The 18,638-nt window shown below is 37.6% G+C and overlaps 2 protein-coding genes across 27 annotated transcripts in view; one reads left to right on the top strand and one right to left on the bottom strand.

The window, feature by feature from the left end:
- Positions 1 to 13,053, top strand: part of ADAM23 (ADAM metallopeptidase domain 23) — a 65,200-nt gene extending 52,147 nt beyond the window's left edge. For 3 of the 8 annotated variants that reach the window (XM_085228554.1, XM_085228547.1, XM_085228549.1), the window contains 3 exons: positions 2,421 to 2,511; positions 5,858 to 5,912; positions 9,842 to 13,053. In XM_085228554.1, the coding sequence (XP_085084680.1) occupies positions 2,421 to 2,511; positions 5,858 to 5,912; positions 9,842 to 9,955 (260 nt within the window). In that variant the 3' untranslated portion in view covers positions 9,956 to 13,053. Of the gene's footprint in view, positions 1 to 2,420; positions 2,512 to 3,994; positions 4,162 to 5,857; positions 5,913 to 9,841 lie in introns of those variants that run through there. The other 5 variants (XM_085228552.1, XM_085228555.1, XM_085228550.1 and 2 more) reach the window with 5 other exon arrangements.
- Positions 1 to 18,638, bottom strand: part of DYTN (dystrotelin) — a 101,463-nt gene that overhangs the window by 41,843 nt on the left and 40,982 nt on the right. For 17 of the 19 annotated variants that reach the window (XR_014884511.1, XR_014884515.1, XR_014884501.1 and 14 more), the window contains 4 exons: positions 8,656 to 8,746; positions 8,398 to 8,469; positions 3,973 to 4,195; positions 2,403 to 2,591 (listed from right to left, as the gene is read on the bottom strand). The gene's annotated coding sequence lies outside the window, so the exon portion shown is untranslated. Of the gene's footprint in view, positions 1 to 2,402; positions 2,592 to 3,972; positions 4,199 to 8,397; positions 8,470 to 8,655; positions 8,747 to 18,638 lie in introns of all 19 variants that reach the window. The other 2 variants (XR_014884504.1, XR_014884508.1) reach the window with 2 other exon arrangements.

Here is an 18,638-nt window from a genome sequence, read left to right as displayed (position 1 = left end):
GATGGAGCTTTGAGCAACCTGACCTAGTGAGAGGTGCCCCTGCTCATAGCAGGGAGAGTGAATGATATCTTTAGAAATCTCTTCCAACCATAACATTCTATGAAAAATGGCTGCTTAGGATTCATTTATTATTTAACACAGTTTGGTAACTTGTCCATTAACTTAACCTGTCTCAGATCTCTCTTCTGTTTGAATTTTCATTGAATTTTTCCACAGTCTTTTTTCAAATATTTAACAACCAGGGAACACAGTAAGAGGAGAGATGTTAAAAAGTGGCCATTTAATGTATCTTAATCCAATTTAATTTATATTCTAATCCATATTTAATTTATATTCTAATCCGTATACTTTTTCTGTGGAAAGATAGCATTCTATGGCTGGAGAGAAATCAGCTTTAGAGTTTAACGAGGTTTCTAGAATTTCTTACAGGTCAGTTAATTTCTGTGTTTGCAGTCCTTTGTTGTGTGCAATCATTTGATAAAATCCAGAGTAAGCCATACATCCAAGTTGGATACAATAGCTCATTAGGTTGTGAAATGTTGAAAGCAAGCCTTAAGTGGGAGTATAGTGCCCATCAAATGGCATTCATTTACCTGCACCATACTCACTCCTATTAATTTAGAGCCAGGTGAGACTTCAAAGGTAAGTCTATGCAAGGTATTTTCTAAATGGTGAAAAATTACCTTTTAATTACTGTTGTAAAATTTGTGTACTGCTCATATCTGTAAAGCTATTTCTTTTCAGTTTTTTATTAATATTCCTAAATACTCTTTCTGTATGAATTGCAGGAAGCAATTTTTAAAACGAAGGTTTGGAAGGGAAGGATAATGTTTAAGCCTCATATAATTTTGCTATGCTTCCTTGTAGCAAATAATCATTCTTCTTGAAGAAAATGTGTAGCCCTCAGAAAGGAAAGTATTAACTGAAGTTCATGGCAGAATACAAGGTGGTTTTTTGTTGTGTTTTTTTTTTTTTTTTCCCCCCCCCCACGAAAGATGAGGGGAAAATACTTTTTTTATTATACCTGAATTTTATGCCTACTTATTTATAGTGATGAATCACACTTATTTTCAGCATCGCTTCATGATGTGCTTGCAGAGTAATTGTCTCATTCTGATTAGTGTTACAAACATAAACTGAGGGCTTAGTTTTCATTTAGCTACCGGTATATCCCAAAGCACTGATACAGCAAACATGGAACGGATACAGTGACGTTAGGTTACAGCTCTAAATCCTAGACCCTGGGGTACTTTCTTTTTGTAGTGTCTGGGACCTGGCAGAAAGTTTAAAATGTTGAGTTACTACAGCTCTCCTTCCTTTGATGATCTCTGGCTACTCCTTTTTCTTCCTTATGTTAGCTGTCATATAACATTCAAAACCCAGTGTCATTTTATTGCTGTGTTGAAATTTTGATTTTGAGAGACTGGGATAGGAGGAGCTAGGAACTATTTCTAAAGACTATTCCTGAATATTTAAATGTTTAAACACAGTATGCAATATATTGCAAAATAACTATTGTGTTGGTTTGGATTTGCCTTGAACTCAGACACAATTAGCTTTACATCAAAGACTGCTCAATAGGCTTTTTTTTTGTGCAGAGCAATTAAAATGGTAAAATACTCAATTGTATTGTCTGTTTTCTTGCACTCCGTGAAAATAAAGCACTTAAGGTTCAGTTATGAATATCGTATTTAGGTGTTCTCTTCCTCCTCAGAAAAGTGCACAAATATATTTTGTGCTGCTGCTTTTTGTTGCTCTTTTTTTCCTGCTCCACCCTTCCCCTACTTTGTTGTTAAGTAGCTTCTTGAGGATGATGAAGAGATGCTTTGATGTTTGGAAAGCTTAATGGGAATGCAGCTTTTATGTCAACTTCTGTTCCTTATTATGTAATCCTTTCCTTTGTCAAGAATTGTTTGTAAATTTAGCATTGACGTAACTAGGAAAAGTCAGGCCTCAGCAAGTGGTGCTAGATACTGTCAGCTCAAAGTAAAACATCTACCACCTTTCACAGTCTATATTAAATAGGGGGTTGTGATTTTTTTTCCCCCCCGATTGCTGTAGTCATAAAACATACAGCATTTATACTTTTTAGTTAAGTAATTCTTCATAAACATCTGAGTTGAAAATATCTTATTTGAAAATCAATTAACTAGATAACAGGAAAAGTCACAGTGGAATTTACCGTCTAATACTAGATGTTTATCTATGGTGGAAGTTAACATAGCCCACAGTGCAGAGACCAACAGATTTCTTCATTCTCTCATTAAAAGTACATTGGTCCTGCTGAAATTGTCTACAGCCACCACCTTGTGTGTGCTGCCTACAGTCCTTGACTTGTTGACTACCTTTTAAGTTGCTTCACTTTATGTGAATATAGTGGTTGTTTTTTACATCTTTCTTACCGTAATCCTTTATCACAGGTCCTAGTGCCACCAATCTTATAATAGGCTCCATCGCTGGTGCCATCCTGGTAGCAGCTATTGTCCTTGGGGGGACAGGATGGGGCTTTAAGTAAGCAATGCCGCATGTCTTCTCTTCAGTGGCTCTGGCAGTTCTATTTCTTGCTTTCATCACTAAATGTTGAGTTCCTGCTACAAGAGTTTTAAGTTAACTCCTGTGCCATTGACAGTAAACTAAAGAGAAAATTACACGTGTGCTTAACAAGCAGAAGAAATGGATTCAAAACTAGCCAACGTCATCAGGGTGCAAAGTTGAACAATCGTAAAAGAAACAATTTAACATTCATGAGTTCATCTACACTTACCAAGCATGCTCTAGTTTTCATTTCCAGCTAGTAGTGCCATTCTCTTTCAAGAGAAATTGAATACTAGGGTTTAAAAAATCCAAATGATAAATTTCTCACTGCAGCTATGGCTTCCTCAAGATTAACCTTCCCTCTGCAGCAGACAAAACCTTTCTTTGCCTATGGATTTGACTGAGCAGGTAGCAGTGACTGACCTGTGCAACCTATGATAGATACCTGCTTTAGCAGGGGGTTGGACTCTATGATCTCTTGAGGTCCCTTCAATTCCATGATTACTTAAGTCTGTTCACTTGGGATGCTACAGTACATTAAAACTGTGTTTTTTTTAATATTAGTTTTTCTTATGTGAAAATGCTGAATACTGGCAGTAGGTGAGTAGTTTAAATATAAAAAGTGTCTTGCTGAAACAGCTGTCTCAGAAATATTGGGGCTAACTTTTGGGTCTTATTGCTGATTTTTTTTTTTTATTATTGATTCACAACTTTTTTAAGAATTTCAGCTTAAATTTTGAGATACATCTTGAAAGCTTGAACTGTCTCAGGAAAATGAAAACTGTTCTCACCCATTTCAATTCAATATGCTTTTATTATCAAGAGCAAGTAGCAACTCTTACCAAGAATTACAAGTGGAACGACTACAGTCATTCTACTCATAACTGTTAAAGAAGAGTCTTGTACAAATGTTCTTGTTTTTCTGGCAGTGTGGAGTCTGTATGCACACACAGTCCAGTTTTTGTTTAAAAGGGCCTTAATTTAGAACCAATGGTTTTAACCTTAAAAATCAGGGAAGTGCTAAGCACAGCAACAAGTAATTTCTCGTGATATTTTTTGCTATTGCTTTTCAATAATGTGAATTAAAAGCGAGCTATGATATGACAAACCAATTCCTCAATCAGGGCTTTATAATAATTGAAAGAATATATGGTCCATATCCATATTCTACATCTGAGTTGAGAAGTAGAAAAAAAAAGTTTCCTAATTGATGAAGAAGGTCATCAGAATAGAAAATAATGATCAGGCCTGCTTATCTGTTCATTCAGTTTCAAAGTCACCTAAAAACATTTGTTATTTTATTTTTGAGTATTTCATTTTCTTAGGATCTGGTGACCTTAATGACACATGCGCATAGAAGAAAAATACAGCTAACTATCTCTCAGCCCAGGTGAAAACAAAAAAGTTTGCCCTTTCTTCTGAAAATACAGTTCTTACCTCATGTTGCACTGCTTTCCAGTATCGGTGCTTTCAGAAGACCCAGGACCTGCTGCAGTCTTTCTGGTATTTCTCCCAACGCTGCTCTGGGCTTCGAATGATGCAGCAGAGCTGGTGGTGAGCAGGGATGGCAGCGCTCCCTGTGCATCCTGCTGGCGCTGGCACAAGCTGCAGGCTGTGTGGTGGTAGTGGAGTCACAGCACTGGTGTTCCAGGCTCCTCATCTGCTTCAGTAAGAACAGATTTAATTCAAAATTTCTAAAAATCCTCAGTTGATCATTATTTTTTAAGCATGTTATCTTTTTAACATGTGCTGATAGACTTACTTACCTTGAGCTTCTGGTTTTGTTTATTTATTTTACAGCTCCTTCTCAGTTAAATAACTTAAGTCCTCCTATTTGTACAATAAATACCTCTGGGTCAGCCTCCAGTACTTGTAGTTGCCATGGCGTATCTCAAAGCACCAAAATTTTAATATAGCCCCATATATTTTTTTGTAGTCTCATAGTGTTTCTGAGATAAATGTTTTTCATATTTATAAACAATTAAAAAAAATACTAATGAACATTTAATTTGTTGTGTTACTTCATCTTAGCTATACTCAAAGCAAGAGATTGCAGTGAGGTCTGTATTTTAGAGTATGCAGTGACAGATTTGGATTCAGCTGTGGGAGAGACTGAAACTGATAGATTGGAAGATGTCTTTATGTGTAGGTGCAGTATGAGCATTGAGCTTTTCCTCAGAATTTCAGTACATACTGGGCATATTCTGTAGCATTAACTAATTTATGCATGTTTTTTTAAATTTATCCCATAAGATGCTAAATTATAGGAAATAATTCTCTTTTTCCCTAAACAAAGTACGTAAGCAACGCAGAAAGTCAGGTAAGCTGTCAAACTGATTTGTAGCTTTTTTTTTTTTAATGCTTCAGTGCAATTAGCTTTTTAACTAAATACAACCAAATTTTCTGCAAGACTTGCGTTAATATTTCTGTTAAAAGCTTTCATTTTTGAGAACAATCATGTATAGACTTCTCAACTGTTAATGTTAGAAAAACCACAAGTACATTTTGCTGAAAGAACTGAGTGATAGGTTTTCCTTTTGGACCAGCGTTCTGATGTCAGAGACACGTGTGTTAATAGCATCTATATTTTTTCTGACACAGCATTTACTCCTAAATAATAAACTTGTAATGCAAAATATAATTTGTTGACAGCACACTACAACTCATTAAAACACAAAAACTTTAGGTGTTTTCTTCCCCTTTGTAAGTTAGCTCATGCTTTAGCAACCAGTGGCCCAGACTGCAGCCCTTCTGTAGCAGCTGCTGGCATTGCAAGCAGTGTGGGTGCTGGCTGGATATGCCTACACTCGAAATTTTGCGTGAGCACAGATAGTTAGACAATTCCTCCCTGTCTTAAGTAATACAATATTTGATAGTTTAATTTCTTCTTTGTGCTTTGCATCCCTTCAGCTGCTCTCACAAATGTTCCACTTTGCATCCTGCTGTCAGTCCTTTGCCTGCGTATTTGTAGAAAGTTGTTATTTCTATAGAGAATCTGTATTGGAAAAGTCTCTTGAAGCTGCTCTTCTTAAAAGAGCAAGACACGAGTGCTCATTCTGTAGCAGAACCTCAAATACACCAGCCTGGCCTAGCTCACAGCTTGAAGTGCATGTTTCTTTTGGGGGTTGGTGGCTTTTCAACTTGTGTACAAAAGAGGGCTAGCACATGTAGACCCTCTCATACTTTGCTTCAAATCTATCTGGAGAGACAGATGAGGATTTTAATGTGTCCTTTTAAAGCAAGCAATATGTTTAGTCTCTGCAAATATGAGAGAAGGTAGCTAATGCTTTACAAACTGGGAGATGTGATTTCTGTTTCACAGGTTATCAGATTTTCATATGAACATACGGTACTGTGGTGTCAAGTCCAAATCAAACGTAAGCTGCAACTAAGCAAACTTTGTTCATGAACTGAGATGGGGTGGGGGGAGGCTTGAGGGGGAAGCATAACAGGCTGCTTGATGCAAGCTTAGAGAAATGAGGTTAAGACTTCCAGTTTCAAGAATGAATTCTAGATTAATTTTTCTAATCAAGTTGATGTGTGGATAGGATAAGGGAGAAAAAAGGTTGACTGATTGAATTTTTAGGGGCATAAGAGTCTCATTAAACATTTCTGGCTTGGAGTTAAAGGCTCTAAGAGGAAACCTCGTTAGGATGTAGATTTTACTTCAGTTGAGCCTGGATAGTACTTTTAAAGCTGTTGGATTTTAAACTGCACTACATATTTCTATCTCTACTCTGGTGGGAAGTATACAGAAATACAGCACTCATGAAACATGACATTAATTTCAATGTAGCAAGTCTGTGCAAGATTTCCGTATATGACATTTTATACAGGACTGATCTAGGAAGGACATTTTTACAGTGAGAGTAGTTTTTGGGCTTTTTGCATTGGCTGCAATGTCAGTTTAAGGGACATATGCTTGCTTATTTTTCTAGCAATATTCATTCTTGGAAAGTAGTACAAGACAATTAAATGCTTTTGTTGCTGGCTTTAACAGTATTAAGGCAATTTCTAGTAATGAAGCAATGCTGCTAAGAAGCAGTGCTAGGGGAAAGCACATGAAAAGCTGCTTCTCATTATATCACACTGGGTAAGTGGCTGACAGTGAAGAACTGATCATAGGTACCATTCTGTATAGTTCCAGTAATTGTTTCTTGGCTAGAGCTCAAGCTTTCTGTTTTTTTTTAAGCAGAGGGTTAATAGTTAGACTGAGGACTTGCACAGTCCATACAGATGCTACATTTTTAACTGGTCCATGCAGATGCATGTAGATCCCAAAAGCTTATGCAAGATAAAGCAGTAAGACATTTGATGAGGAATGAGGTTTCAGTCCCTTACCAGCACTTCCTTACCGCGTGCAGTATGACCTGGATACAACCATCACCTACACAAACATCAGTGTTAGAATCACACAATGTATTTTCTCACTTTTTTTTTTTAACTATTACAATAAATAGCAGGTCAGTATTTTAAGCTGCTAATTTTAGCTTCTCGTTTTCTTAATTTCAATCAAGTATCGTGGTTTTTTTTTTCCTAGAAAAGTGTTATTTATTTAATCTCTTAACCAGTATTTGAATCCTACTTTAGGAATGCTTATGAAAACATTGGTTATTTTAAGTGATTAAATTAGTGGCTTGGAATAAATTTTTATGTAGTTAGGAAAAGGACTTGCAAGTAGTTCACTGTGTCACCGTGTTACTAACTAGTGGGAAATAATGCTAAGGATTACACAGAAAGGTATTTCTTGCATATATTGAGCCTTTAAAAAAAATAAATTCTGAAATACTTCTCATTTGTAAAGACAACCATATTATGCAGACAGTGTTAGCTGTATCATTTTACAGCATAGTGTGCTTTTTTGATTCAGAGTAGTCTATAATTCTGGTTACGTTAGAAGTTTTTTTCTGGTCAGATTAGAGACTGAAATGCTGAGCATCATTACTTAACCAGGCATTAAAATATTAACTGCAAAAAGAAGTTAAAGTTCTCACAGATTTTTTACATGAAACAACAAAGAAACACAGCACCCTCCTGTGTGGTCTCTACAGTCTCCTGTAGCCCCTAGCTTCCAAATTGCTTTTGCTGCATTGTTTAAAGAGAGCAGACTTGTTTTTTTCAGATAGAGGGAAGAATTTTAAAGGTTATTTCATTAATTTTTTCTGTTGTGTATCACAGGTAATTATTGTCATACATTAAAACATTCCACTGATTTTTCTAACAAAATTTAATTCATCTTGTGACTTAGGCTCTAACTATGCAATGTTTGCACTGCTACCTGTTGAAAGCTATTTCAGTGTAGCGCTGTTGTTTGTGTCCTGGGCCAAGTGATCAGAGCTCCTGTTCTTCACATACTTTAGTGTGCAGCTAGGCATGATTGTGGGCCCAAAGTAATAAGCAGGTATGAAATCAGACCCTGGAGATACATCTAGTTAGATGATGTGATTGGACAGAGCCATGGAGATTTAGCAGAAGCTTACTTGATGTTTAGCTGAACACTGTATGAGAACTTTGTGCTGCTATAAACCGTAGCTATGAAACTGTGTGGACAGCAGCTACCAAGGATGTGATAGTCACCTAGTTGTTTTTTTTTGTTGTTGTAATTTTCTGTGGGAAGACAGCAACTTGTTCTATTTGCTGATTTAAGAATACTGTTTTCATTTTAGCATTAAAATGGTTGATAATTCATGATGAAATTGTAAGGCAAGTTTAGGTGGCGCCTTACTGTACAGCTCTGTAAAGCACTGAGATCACAGCAGAAAGATGTGGCTGGCCCTCACTGATGTTTTACATGTGTGTACCATGCTGCCCTGGTCACCCTGTACCTGATACTTAGGATTTCAGAGACTTTTGCATTCTTACCTTAGATGTTTTTCTGGTGTCTCAGGTGTTTGTTTTTTTTTCCCCCTCATACCACACTGTTACCAGAATATCCTAAGTGAAGAAAGGCAGTAATTTAATTAGTATCATGTTCCTTGAAGTGTGTATTTCAGCTAGATGAAACCAGAGAACGAGCATTGTTTGGTCAGGACAGATGCAGGGTGAGGGCATTATATTCATATTACCTACAATATGCAGTTCCAACAAGTTGACCTAAAAAAAAAAAAAGTATATGCTCACCTCAAATTTATCTGCGGTACAGAGAGGATGGATTGAGTCACTGAAGTAATATTAGCCTAATGAGTGTTATTCCAGTACTTGTGGAAGGCAACTGTTAGAAAGATGAACACAGTGATATTTTAAAAGCCAGTAATTCTTAAACAGCACACACCTTACAAGAATGTAGACAGTGGTACTCAAAAAACAAACAAAAGATGCCCAAGAACTACCAGTCTTTGGCAGTCTTCTCAAAGAGAATTTGCCTTTGCACACATTCATTAGTCTCTTAACCACAAGGAAAACTTTGCCTGTAGTATACTTATTAATATTTCAGCAGTCACAGTAGTTAGCAGGCCTGCAGAACATAGAAAATCCTGGGGATGGTATGTAGCTTTTAGGGAATTTCTGAATTCCTGTTTTGTATTTTTTGCATGTCAGTTTGGTGGCGGTAGTGGTGCATATGCCCAGTGGGACAACTAAATGCATGAGCCCCTTGCTTGATGCCCCACATAAAGCCAGATATCGGGGAGGTTGCACCTAACTTTTGTTGTTGCTTTGTGATGTCTTGCTGTTTGACGTAGGGTAGATACCAGTATCGTAGGAGCCTGGATATCACCTACCGGCTTGCTATCTGCTTTTAACATTAAATTCTGTTTACAACTCACAGAACTGTCCAGTCTCCTTCGAGTGTGATGTCTTTGCTGTATTTTGCACCTTAATGAGATTCACAGCAATTGTGGTCAGTAGTGTGGTAAGAGCTCACAGAGGCACTTTGAGGCTTCCTCACATAGAACTTGCAAACTAAATTCTGATATAACCAAAGATAGGCACCTGCTCTGAGCACCCAAGTCTCTGTGTGCTTACATACTACTTTTGGCTCACTTTGCTTAGGCACATGCATGCTTTCTTGGCCTAGTGGACACACTACTATGGTTTGAGCATTTCTACAAATATAGACCACTTCAACTACTACAAAAATAATTAGATTCTGTATGCCATCATGATTTTTAAACTTTATAAAGAAACTAATGTTTATTACTATGCTACAGAAAGCACGCAAACAAATTCCTTATTGCAAATGTTATGTGCTGTCTCACTGTGAGCCTTTTACTTTACTATGACCTCAGCTTTGGTTTTGTTCCTATTATACCTAACTAACCATCTGCCTTTCTTGTTTTTCCCTACTCCTTTTGATGCAACCTGGAAGAAATGTCAAAAAACGAAGATTCGATCCAAGTCAACAGGGCCCTATCTGAAGAAATGCAATTCAAAGAGCTGCTTCTTTCACTACTGGATTTTGGGTATGATATCTTTGCAGTAGCTGTGCAGGAACTAAATAAAAGGAAGAACATAAACCGTAGCTACAACCACAATGTTGAGATGTTTGGAATTGAGAAGAGAGAAAACTGTCCTTTTTGGAGATAAGTTAAAATACTTCCTCCATTCACCTTTCACTGGTTATTATTAACTGATAAGTTAATAGCAAACTATTTCAAAATCGGTTTTCTTTTTTTCTTTTCTCAAACAAAGGAAGAGACAAAGACCAAGTGCAATAAGAGAACTATTAAAAAATCATGAAATAGCAGGAGATTTTTTTTCCAGCCTACGGGCACTCTAACTTCACTTGCGTTCGCATGACTTCCTTTTTCTTAACAAACTCCAGTGGCATGAGAAGGGTAACCTGCATGGCTCACATTATAAACAACCAAGCTAGCAAGCTGACCCCAAGCAGAATCTGCAGCCCAATAACTACAAACCACTGGGAAGCTGGTACCAGGCTCCAACAGATCTTCGGCCATGCAGGGCATTTTGTCACCAGGCCTCGGAGCTCCCTGCTCTATGAGCTCACTGTCTGCCAGGCCAGGAGTCTGTTGGATGTGGAAGCAATTGAGTGATGGATGGAGTTCTCCCAAGAAGGAAAAAGTGTAAATATGGAAATAAGATTTTGATGTATCATTTTCACAGATTATAAATATATATAAATATATATATATATATATATACAGAAAAGGATTTCCATATAAAAAGGTTCTATTCTTTATGTAAATCTATTTTTGATGTTCGTATTTTTGTTTTGTTTTTTTTTCTTTTTTTGCTCCCCTCTTATTCTGTAGCATGTTTTACAGCCAGTGCTCTGGGCTTGCTCAAAAAAGGCAGAGAATAGCATGCAGATGCAGGGAGTTCTAACACCAAACAGATGTGATCCTAAGTTTGTGTGCTTGAAACCAAAAACAATTAAAATGTATAAATGCATATTTCTGTATTGACTATAAGTCTGGATTACTTCACTGATTTTTTTTGGCAGATTTTCTGTAATATAATGTAAGAAAGTAAGTAACACCCTCAAATCAATCACGGAAGTGCCAAGCTTTTTTTTTTTTTTTTTAATTCTTTTTTCCAGTTGTTTAGATCCTGTGATATACAAATTTAAATAAGCCTTAAAATATTTGCAAAATGTTAAAAGCTTGGAATAAGTTTTTCTTCCCTTCTGCTTACTCAAACCAACTTGCAAAGATAACTGACATTTCTAATGCACTCCCTATATCTCTTGTTGCATTCCACTTTTCCAAGTATAATGCAAAAATCAATCTTTTGACACTTTGCTTCTCCTAGCTAGTTACAAAGTTTGCAAAGTGCATATAATTTTAGGGGGGGTTGTATGACTTGTACGCAAGGTGTATCTAAATAATTACAAACTAATTTTTCAGAAAAGTCTGGGCAGCCGTGCTGCTCCTGTAGTAAGCAGGCTACCTGCTTATGTCTGACACGATAAAGATATGAAGAGAGCTAGTTTAGGATTCCTCTCTAGGCTTTTGAGATCCGGCTCACCCTGTTTACCTTGATTTTAAAAAAATACGTAGAGTAAATCATTTAAGTGAAGCAACCTAGAAATTTTATTGCTGCAACTGATAACTGCAAAAGACTTCTGTAATTTTTTATTTAAAGGTTGGAGATTAGTAACTACAGAACAAGGTATTCCATCTATTTTCAGTGGAAATCCATTTCTTAAGTTAGCTTTAGGAGTCAGAGCATTAAGAAAAATGCTTCAGATTTTCTGTGACTGACTTTAAAAAAAAGTAATCTTTCTCATTTCAGTTGTATTTCTGATGATAACGTTGAATCCAACAGTCTCACAAGAGAATTGCTACGTATTGTTTTGGTTGACAGTTGTTATTAAATGTTTTCAAACAGCTTTAACAAATCACATTAAACACTTACTACATTAGGAGTTAAAGGTGCTGCACACAGGTAGTCGATATCGATACATATTGGAAGTCATATCCTGAACAATTCCTGCCTGGCCTCAAGCAGAACTAAGTTTCTATGGCAAACCAAAAATCCTTGCAAATATATCGATGTCTTATAAAATTAGTTTGCTTGGGAACATGATCCCAAGTTCATTACAGTTCTGCTCCCAAAGCTGTGTAACCATAATGGAAATACTATTGGTTACCAAAAATTAAAGAGAATAAAATCAACTGGATGTATATAAGCTACCTGTGTAATAAACCTTTGAGAAACATTTCACAAACAACATTGTAAACGTGCGATGTGATGTTTTAAATCAGACCACAGTGGTCCCCAAGTCTATGTACATACAGTCAGTGCTGGAGTAATTTTTTATTTACCCCAGCAGTTTCATAGGAATTATGATTTCTTGACTGAGTTTAACGCTCCACTCATCAGCTGTTGCCTATACATGGAAGTACACAGTGGCTTTCTGCCCCACGTGTATAGAATACAAGTGATGACACTGCACAGAGCAGGTTGAGGCTGAAGTGCTTTCTGTGGCATTAGACAATAAAAGCTGTTGTAGTTAGATGTTCATTTTCTACATTGTGTCTTTGCTGTGCTTTGAAAAGTACATGTGCATTTAATTTGTTCATCACTGTCATCAAATGACACAATCAGCAATGTCTGTGGTTCCCCGCTGTACGTTTGCTCCATTATTTATCTATTCACCTGGACAAGAAACTGTGGTAACTGTACAGCTTATTCCAGTTTGCTGCATGCTCTCACTGAATTGATGTGATCCTCCTAAAAGAGAAGCCTGCTAGGCAAATTAACAGATGTATAGGTGCATGTTAAGAAAGGGATTATTTAAGGCTGGAGTTTAACAAATCTTTCTTTACTATGCAAAGATGGGTATTGCACAAATTTAAGACAAATGTCTGAGGAAATGCCATAGAATACTTGAAGTTTAAGCCTACTCAGTCACATTTTATATTCATTATTGCTTCCACTATTTTTCTTTCTTTTTAAGATTATTTGTAATTATTTTTTAAGTGCACAACTTGATGTTAAAAATCAGTTTTTGCTGGAAGACAATATTCATATTTTGTTGGCTGCTAATGAATGGAAACTCAATAGTCTTTGTTCTGCATCTTAGCAAGATTAAAAAATGTCATGAACATGGAATGGAGGAGTTTTTAATTTTTTTAAATTTTTTCCTTATTTATTCTCTTTTGTGTTTTTTTGTTGTTTTTTTTTAATTTATTTGCTCAAGATGTCATCACAGCTCTAGCAGTGGAAAATGACAGGAAGTTACTTCTACCAAAAATCTCAGGGTATCCCATGTCACAGCAAGGTTCCCTTTGTGAGAAGATACCAGAGCAGAGCAGAGTCCTGTCTGCTGGCTGCAGGGAGGGGAATGAGACCTTTGTGCAGCAGATAGTAGAGTTCTTGCATTTCACAAATTTGAATAATATTTAAAGCCTAAGTGATGGAACTATTACAAAATATTTTGAAGGCCTTACTAAATACTATGGTCATTGTTTTATTGGATTACAGAGTGAAACTCAATCACTGTTTTTATTTGTTTTCTCCCCATTATTATCAGACCAACTCTGCTTTCTCAAGCTCCAGCCAGGAAAACAAAATAGTCTTTTGCCTCAGTTCTCTCAGAGAGAGAGAGAGAGAGAGATATGGCAGCATGTTTAGCATTTAGAACTATAGTCTAATGGAGCCACTATCATCTACTATTATTTCCTATCACTTGAACTTAAAAGAATTCATCTATAAACTGAATATTAGCATGCAAACATTTTGGCTATAACTACAACGGACGCTCATTCCTTAAAACAGGAGTTAAGACTTTTGCAAGGTACATAAAAGCATAGTGTAAACTCATATATCTTTTACAAGACAATATATAAATTGTTTAAAAAAAATAAATCAGGTCTTTCTTTCACTATTACACAGCAAGAGCAATCTTCCTAGGTCCCTCACTATTTACAACAAAACCAACAATACAACAGCTGGTCACGTACAAAGCAGAAAATCCCTTTTATTCCAAATGCACTTATTACAGATTCCTACCCCCAAAAGAGGTAAAACAAACAAAAACAACGTGAAATAACAGAAACAATAGAGACTGAAAAATGAAGTTCAATAACTAGAAATTTTAGTAGTAGTGAAACTAGACCAAACACTATTGAAAGCTAAATGTCACAGGATCAGATTTATCTTGATGCTACGCATTATAATTCCATTCAGATCTATTGTTTAGAGCTCAGCAGGCAAAGCAGCACATGATCAGACACCAGCAGGTGTGTTGAAGAGGTTTTTAGTCAAAGCACGCAACACAAGAACATAAATGCCTCTAGGTAAGTACAAGGACCACAGATGAGAGCAGTGCAGACACGCACTTAATTTATATTACTTCTGAGCAACTTTACACTTCTAAAGGCAACATAATTTGGAATACTCAGATGTACAGAAGCCCGCTAATCACATGCCCATTTATTTAATCATCATTAAAATTTTCTTTTAAAATACCTTGTCATAAAGGGGGGCACCTCTCATCTTTATCAGTGTTAGCATAACAAGCTGTGACGTAGCTCACTCTTTCTGAGCCAGCACAAGAATCATCCCATCAAATCTGGTTAACTCAAAGCATGCAGCAATAAAGTGGTTTTTGTCTCTATTTCATAAGCATAGCTGTACCCAGCACCCATGGTACAGCTGGGGATTTGTCCCAGTCTCCCAGTACTTCCCTGTCCCACCAACAGCTGGACTTGGTCCAACACTGACCCAAGGCAATTGCTCTGCTTTTAGAGACGCGCTTATGTGACACTAAAGTGTGAAGAGGCAGAAACCAGAGCAATGCTCCTGGTCAAAGACCAGTTCTCAGGCTTCACAAGCACAACACTGCAACACCTAAAAAGTTTTCCTAACTGTTCACATGCCCTAGATGGATAGATTTCCTCAGCCTCTGGACCAAGACTTACAAACTCTTAATTTGCTTTTGGAACCAAGAAGCAAGAAGTTTTCACCTGCACTGTCTGTGTGTCTATCGCTTGGAGTCCTGCGCAGAAGTTCCTGAGCACAGAAGTAGAGAGAAACAAGCTTATTAAAGTTCTGCTTTTAACTTAGGGCCAAGGCATAATGCACAGCCTGCATTTTGCCCACACACATTAGATCTGAGGTATAAATTTGAAAGTTTGCCATGAAACAGAATAGGTTCTAACCATAACAATTCAGAACAGTTTTCCATTGATTTGGTCTTTGGACTGTCAAGGTTGAGTTTTTAAATACTTACCATACCCAATCTTAAAAAGAGACAATCCAGAACACATTAGGATTCACAGAACATGGAAACATAGTCCTAATTATTACATGAAAGCTTTACTATTCCCAGAGAGGAGCATTCAGCATTCCAGAAAAACAAACAGATTGACCACCAGTGTCCAACGCCAGCAACAGTACCAAGATACCTCACAGAGCTGCAGCACAACTGAATAATACTTGCACAAAGGTGACGGGACCAGTACTGAATGGCACCTTTTGCTGTCAAGGCAGAAGAGAAGACCAAACTGTACTGACAGAACACACCACTGCTTTGCATTGGTGCTCGTACCAAGCTCTGGGGCAGCGGCATTAGGGACACAGAGTTCCCACCATCTGTAGCACTTAAGGTTGGCAAAGCCTGAACATTCATTCTTAGTGCAGTCACACAAAGTATGCTTCCACTCCTCTCTTCAGTTTATGCAAACAGATCTGTTTATCTTCCTAGCAAGAACCTTTTTCTGAAACATTGTTTATACCGCTGGTTTGCTCCAAAACGGAGCAGTAACTACGTAATTAGAGAATGACTGTACAGGACTTGCTGTAGCAATGCTTGCAGTAGTCTTAAGTAGATCAGGACTTTGAAGGAGAAAGCTCAAGTCACTTTTATAAACAAGCACTACAGTCTAAGCCTCAGTACTGCTCTCATACATTTATTTAGGCATTTGACATATTCTGGCCATCTCTTTCATCCCCGGACTTATACCTTGTTGTACACTACCCTCGGAGCGGGGCATGTTGACAAAGAAATCAGATGAATGCAGACAAAGTGCAGAAGCAAGCCTGTTCTGAAGTCATTCATTTCTCCCCTATTTCCTTTCAGGTACATCGAAACCCTGCATTGCTATTGCATGACTTGTTCCATTACGAAGTTACTGTTAACAATAACATAGTTTACAGACAATACATGCTTGACTAGGATTTCTGTGTAATGAAAAAGCAGTTCCAAGAAACTGGAACTATTATAGTACCTCCATCATTCGCTAAAAGCTTCAGGAAATTAAAGATTTTTTAATAGTCCTCTGTTTAATGATGAGGCTTTGAACTCAAGACTCAAAAAAACACCATTATTCAGAGGAAAAAAGAAACAATTCCCTTACATAGCAGAATTCTGTCTGCACGCTGTTGAAACAGAGGGCTGGACAGGTAGACAAAAGATTTGTATTTTGCATCAGTTTTTCTTCCTCTGACTTGGCTGGATATTCTCCACTCCAAACAAAAAAAAAAATCTCTGAGCAGGAACCATCTTACTCGAACATGACCTTCAGCATCTAGACCAGAGAGCTCTGATTTATGCAGAGCTAGCTGCCCAACATGGTTCTGACAAGCCTGTGGTCAGGCATTCAAAGTAATTCTTCACAGAGCATGCTTTCCTTTGACGTGCTTAATGAAGAATAGAACAGGAGAGCAAAGACCTTGTTAAATCAGAGTAGAGTCTCTCCAATTGCTCAAGAGCTGATTTAAAGACTTGCTACCTTGCTAGACAGAATTTCTGCTCTAGTCTCACCTTTATGGTATCCATTTGAGAGTAGGTTTCAAAGAGTACACTTATGAATGAAAAAAGGGTACACTTCTGAATGAAAAACAAGGGTTTCAAAGGCCTTCTCAGAGTGAACAGAGCCTATTGGGTAACAATAATAAAATTGTTTAATTAAATCAGTACTTTATCTGCCTCTATCACAATGCTCCTTGAGAATGTATCTGTTTTTGTCAGAAAATGTACTACTTCACTTGGAAAACTACTCAAGAAGGTGAATATCCTTTGCCAGTAACTTATGCCTGACAACGTACAAGCATTTCTAACCAGATGTTGCACAGAAACAGCCATCTCCCTCGGACAGCAGCAGCAGCATACGGATAAGGCATTTCTGGGTGAGGGTGATGCAAGTACCTTATGTCTGCCAAAGAACCCTAGGCTAGAACTGGCAGCAAAATGAATAATAAAGTAGATTGTTTGCTGATTATAGTAGCTAACAGAGGAAAGCCGAAGACCCCACCAGTCCATCGTTTAATATGAAACAAAATGTCCTCATTCTTCCCCAGAGCCTCCTGCAACCCCTCTCCTGGCCCTTAAAAATCTGCTCTCCCACCTCCAGTTCCTTCTTGCAGACCAATTGCCCTAAACAGCCTGACAGCCAAGCAGGCAGCCTCCTACCATCACACCTGGCTGAGCAAGGGAGTGCCATGCTGCAAGGTGAGTGACAGCCAACAAGCTGGCATGCTTCCCAGCAGCATGTCAACTCCCTGGAGTGCATTTCTGAGGTGAAATATTGGATAGCCACTGTCACATCCTTTAAAGGTTATTTGCTTTTAGCATCATATATCAAGACATTCTTTGGTGCCATGAGGGCTGCTCTGAAAGTAACGCCTCCTATCTTATTCTTCTGGCACAGTCTCAGAGGTGGATCTTGATGCTGTGGCAGCAGAGGTTGAACCTTCCCACCAATATTCCATTACACATTGTGGCCATCAGAGAGAAGGGACAGCAGAAGGGCAGTCTGACAAAGTGGTGTCTGACATGGAAGTGTGTGTGAAGCAAATTCAGCAAATACACTTGCTGAATATTTATGGAGACCAAATGTATGTGAGCACAGTGAGACAGTGGGTGGTGCATTTCAGCAGTGGCAACAGGAGGTCACCTCTGTTGGTGCAGGATGGTTTTTTTGTTTGTTTTTTTACAAGCATAGCATGCAGGCTCTCGTTCATCACTAGTAAAGATGCATAGCTAATGGCAGTGTATGCATTTTGTATTTTGTAGCTGAGAATTTGCTCTATCAAATAGTGTTATTGTGCTCTGTGTATCTGTTGTAGATTTCATGGAAATAAATAGAAGGCATTATTTCCAGATCAGCCTAAGTATTAGTTTCCTAACCAACATTCCTTAGTTTGCACTTACAAAATACCTGCTCTGGGTGACTTCCCAAATTTTAATTTAAATACATTTCCTACAAGAAATATTTATCTTTTTCACAAATTTATTTATAATCAGCATCAGTGAAGACGACACTTCAATATACGACTAATAGCATCTAAATTTGCTTTTGGGAAGAAGCTCCAAACACACTCATGGTGACAGAGCTGCTCACATGTGACAGCTGGTAGATAAGAAGAGAAAATAACTTTTTACTTTTAAAAAAGACAGATTTCTTAATAAAGAGCTACAGAATGCATGCTCCACCCACGCTCCATTATACATGCTCAGAACTGATCTGCTCACATGAAGCACAAAGTGCTGCACCAGCTCACAGACCTGCATGCATGTTACTCCAAGTATTCAAGCAAGTACCAATTAGTAGCAACCAGCAACACACAACGGTATTCCAGGCAAATATCACAAACACTTGCCTGTAACTCAAGCTATGTTCTAAATTCCTGAAATGTCACAAAAGCATAGGCATACAAATAAACTAGGAATGAAATATGAAATTAGACTTCAC

Source organism: Meleagris gallopavo, chromosome 7, assembly GCF_905368555.1.
Source record: "Meleagris gallopavo chromosome 7, MGAL_WU_HG_1.1, whole genome shotgun sequence".
Classification (NCBI taxonomy): Eukaryota; Metazoa; Chordata; class Aves; order Galliformes; family Phasianidae; genus Meleagris; species Meleagris gallopavo.
Note: the sequence above shows the minus strand (reverse complement) of the source record. Positions and strands in the feature narration are given on the sequence as shown.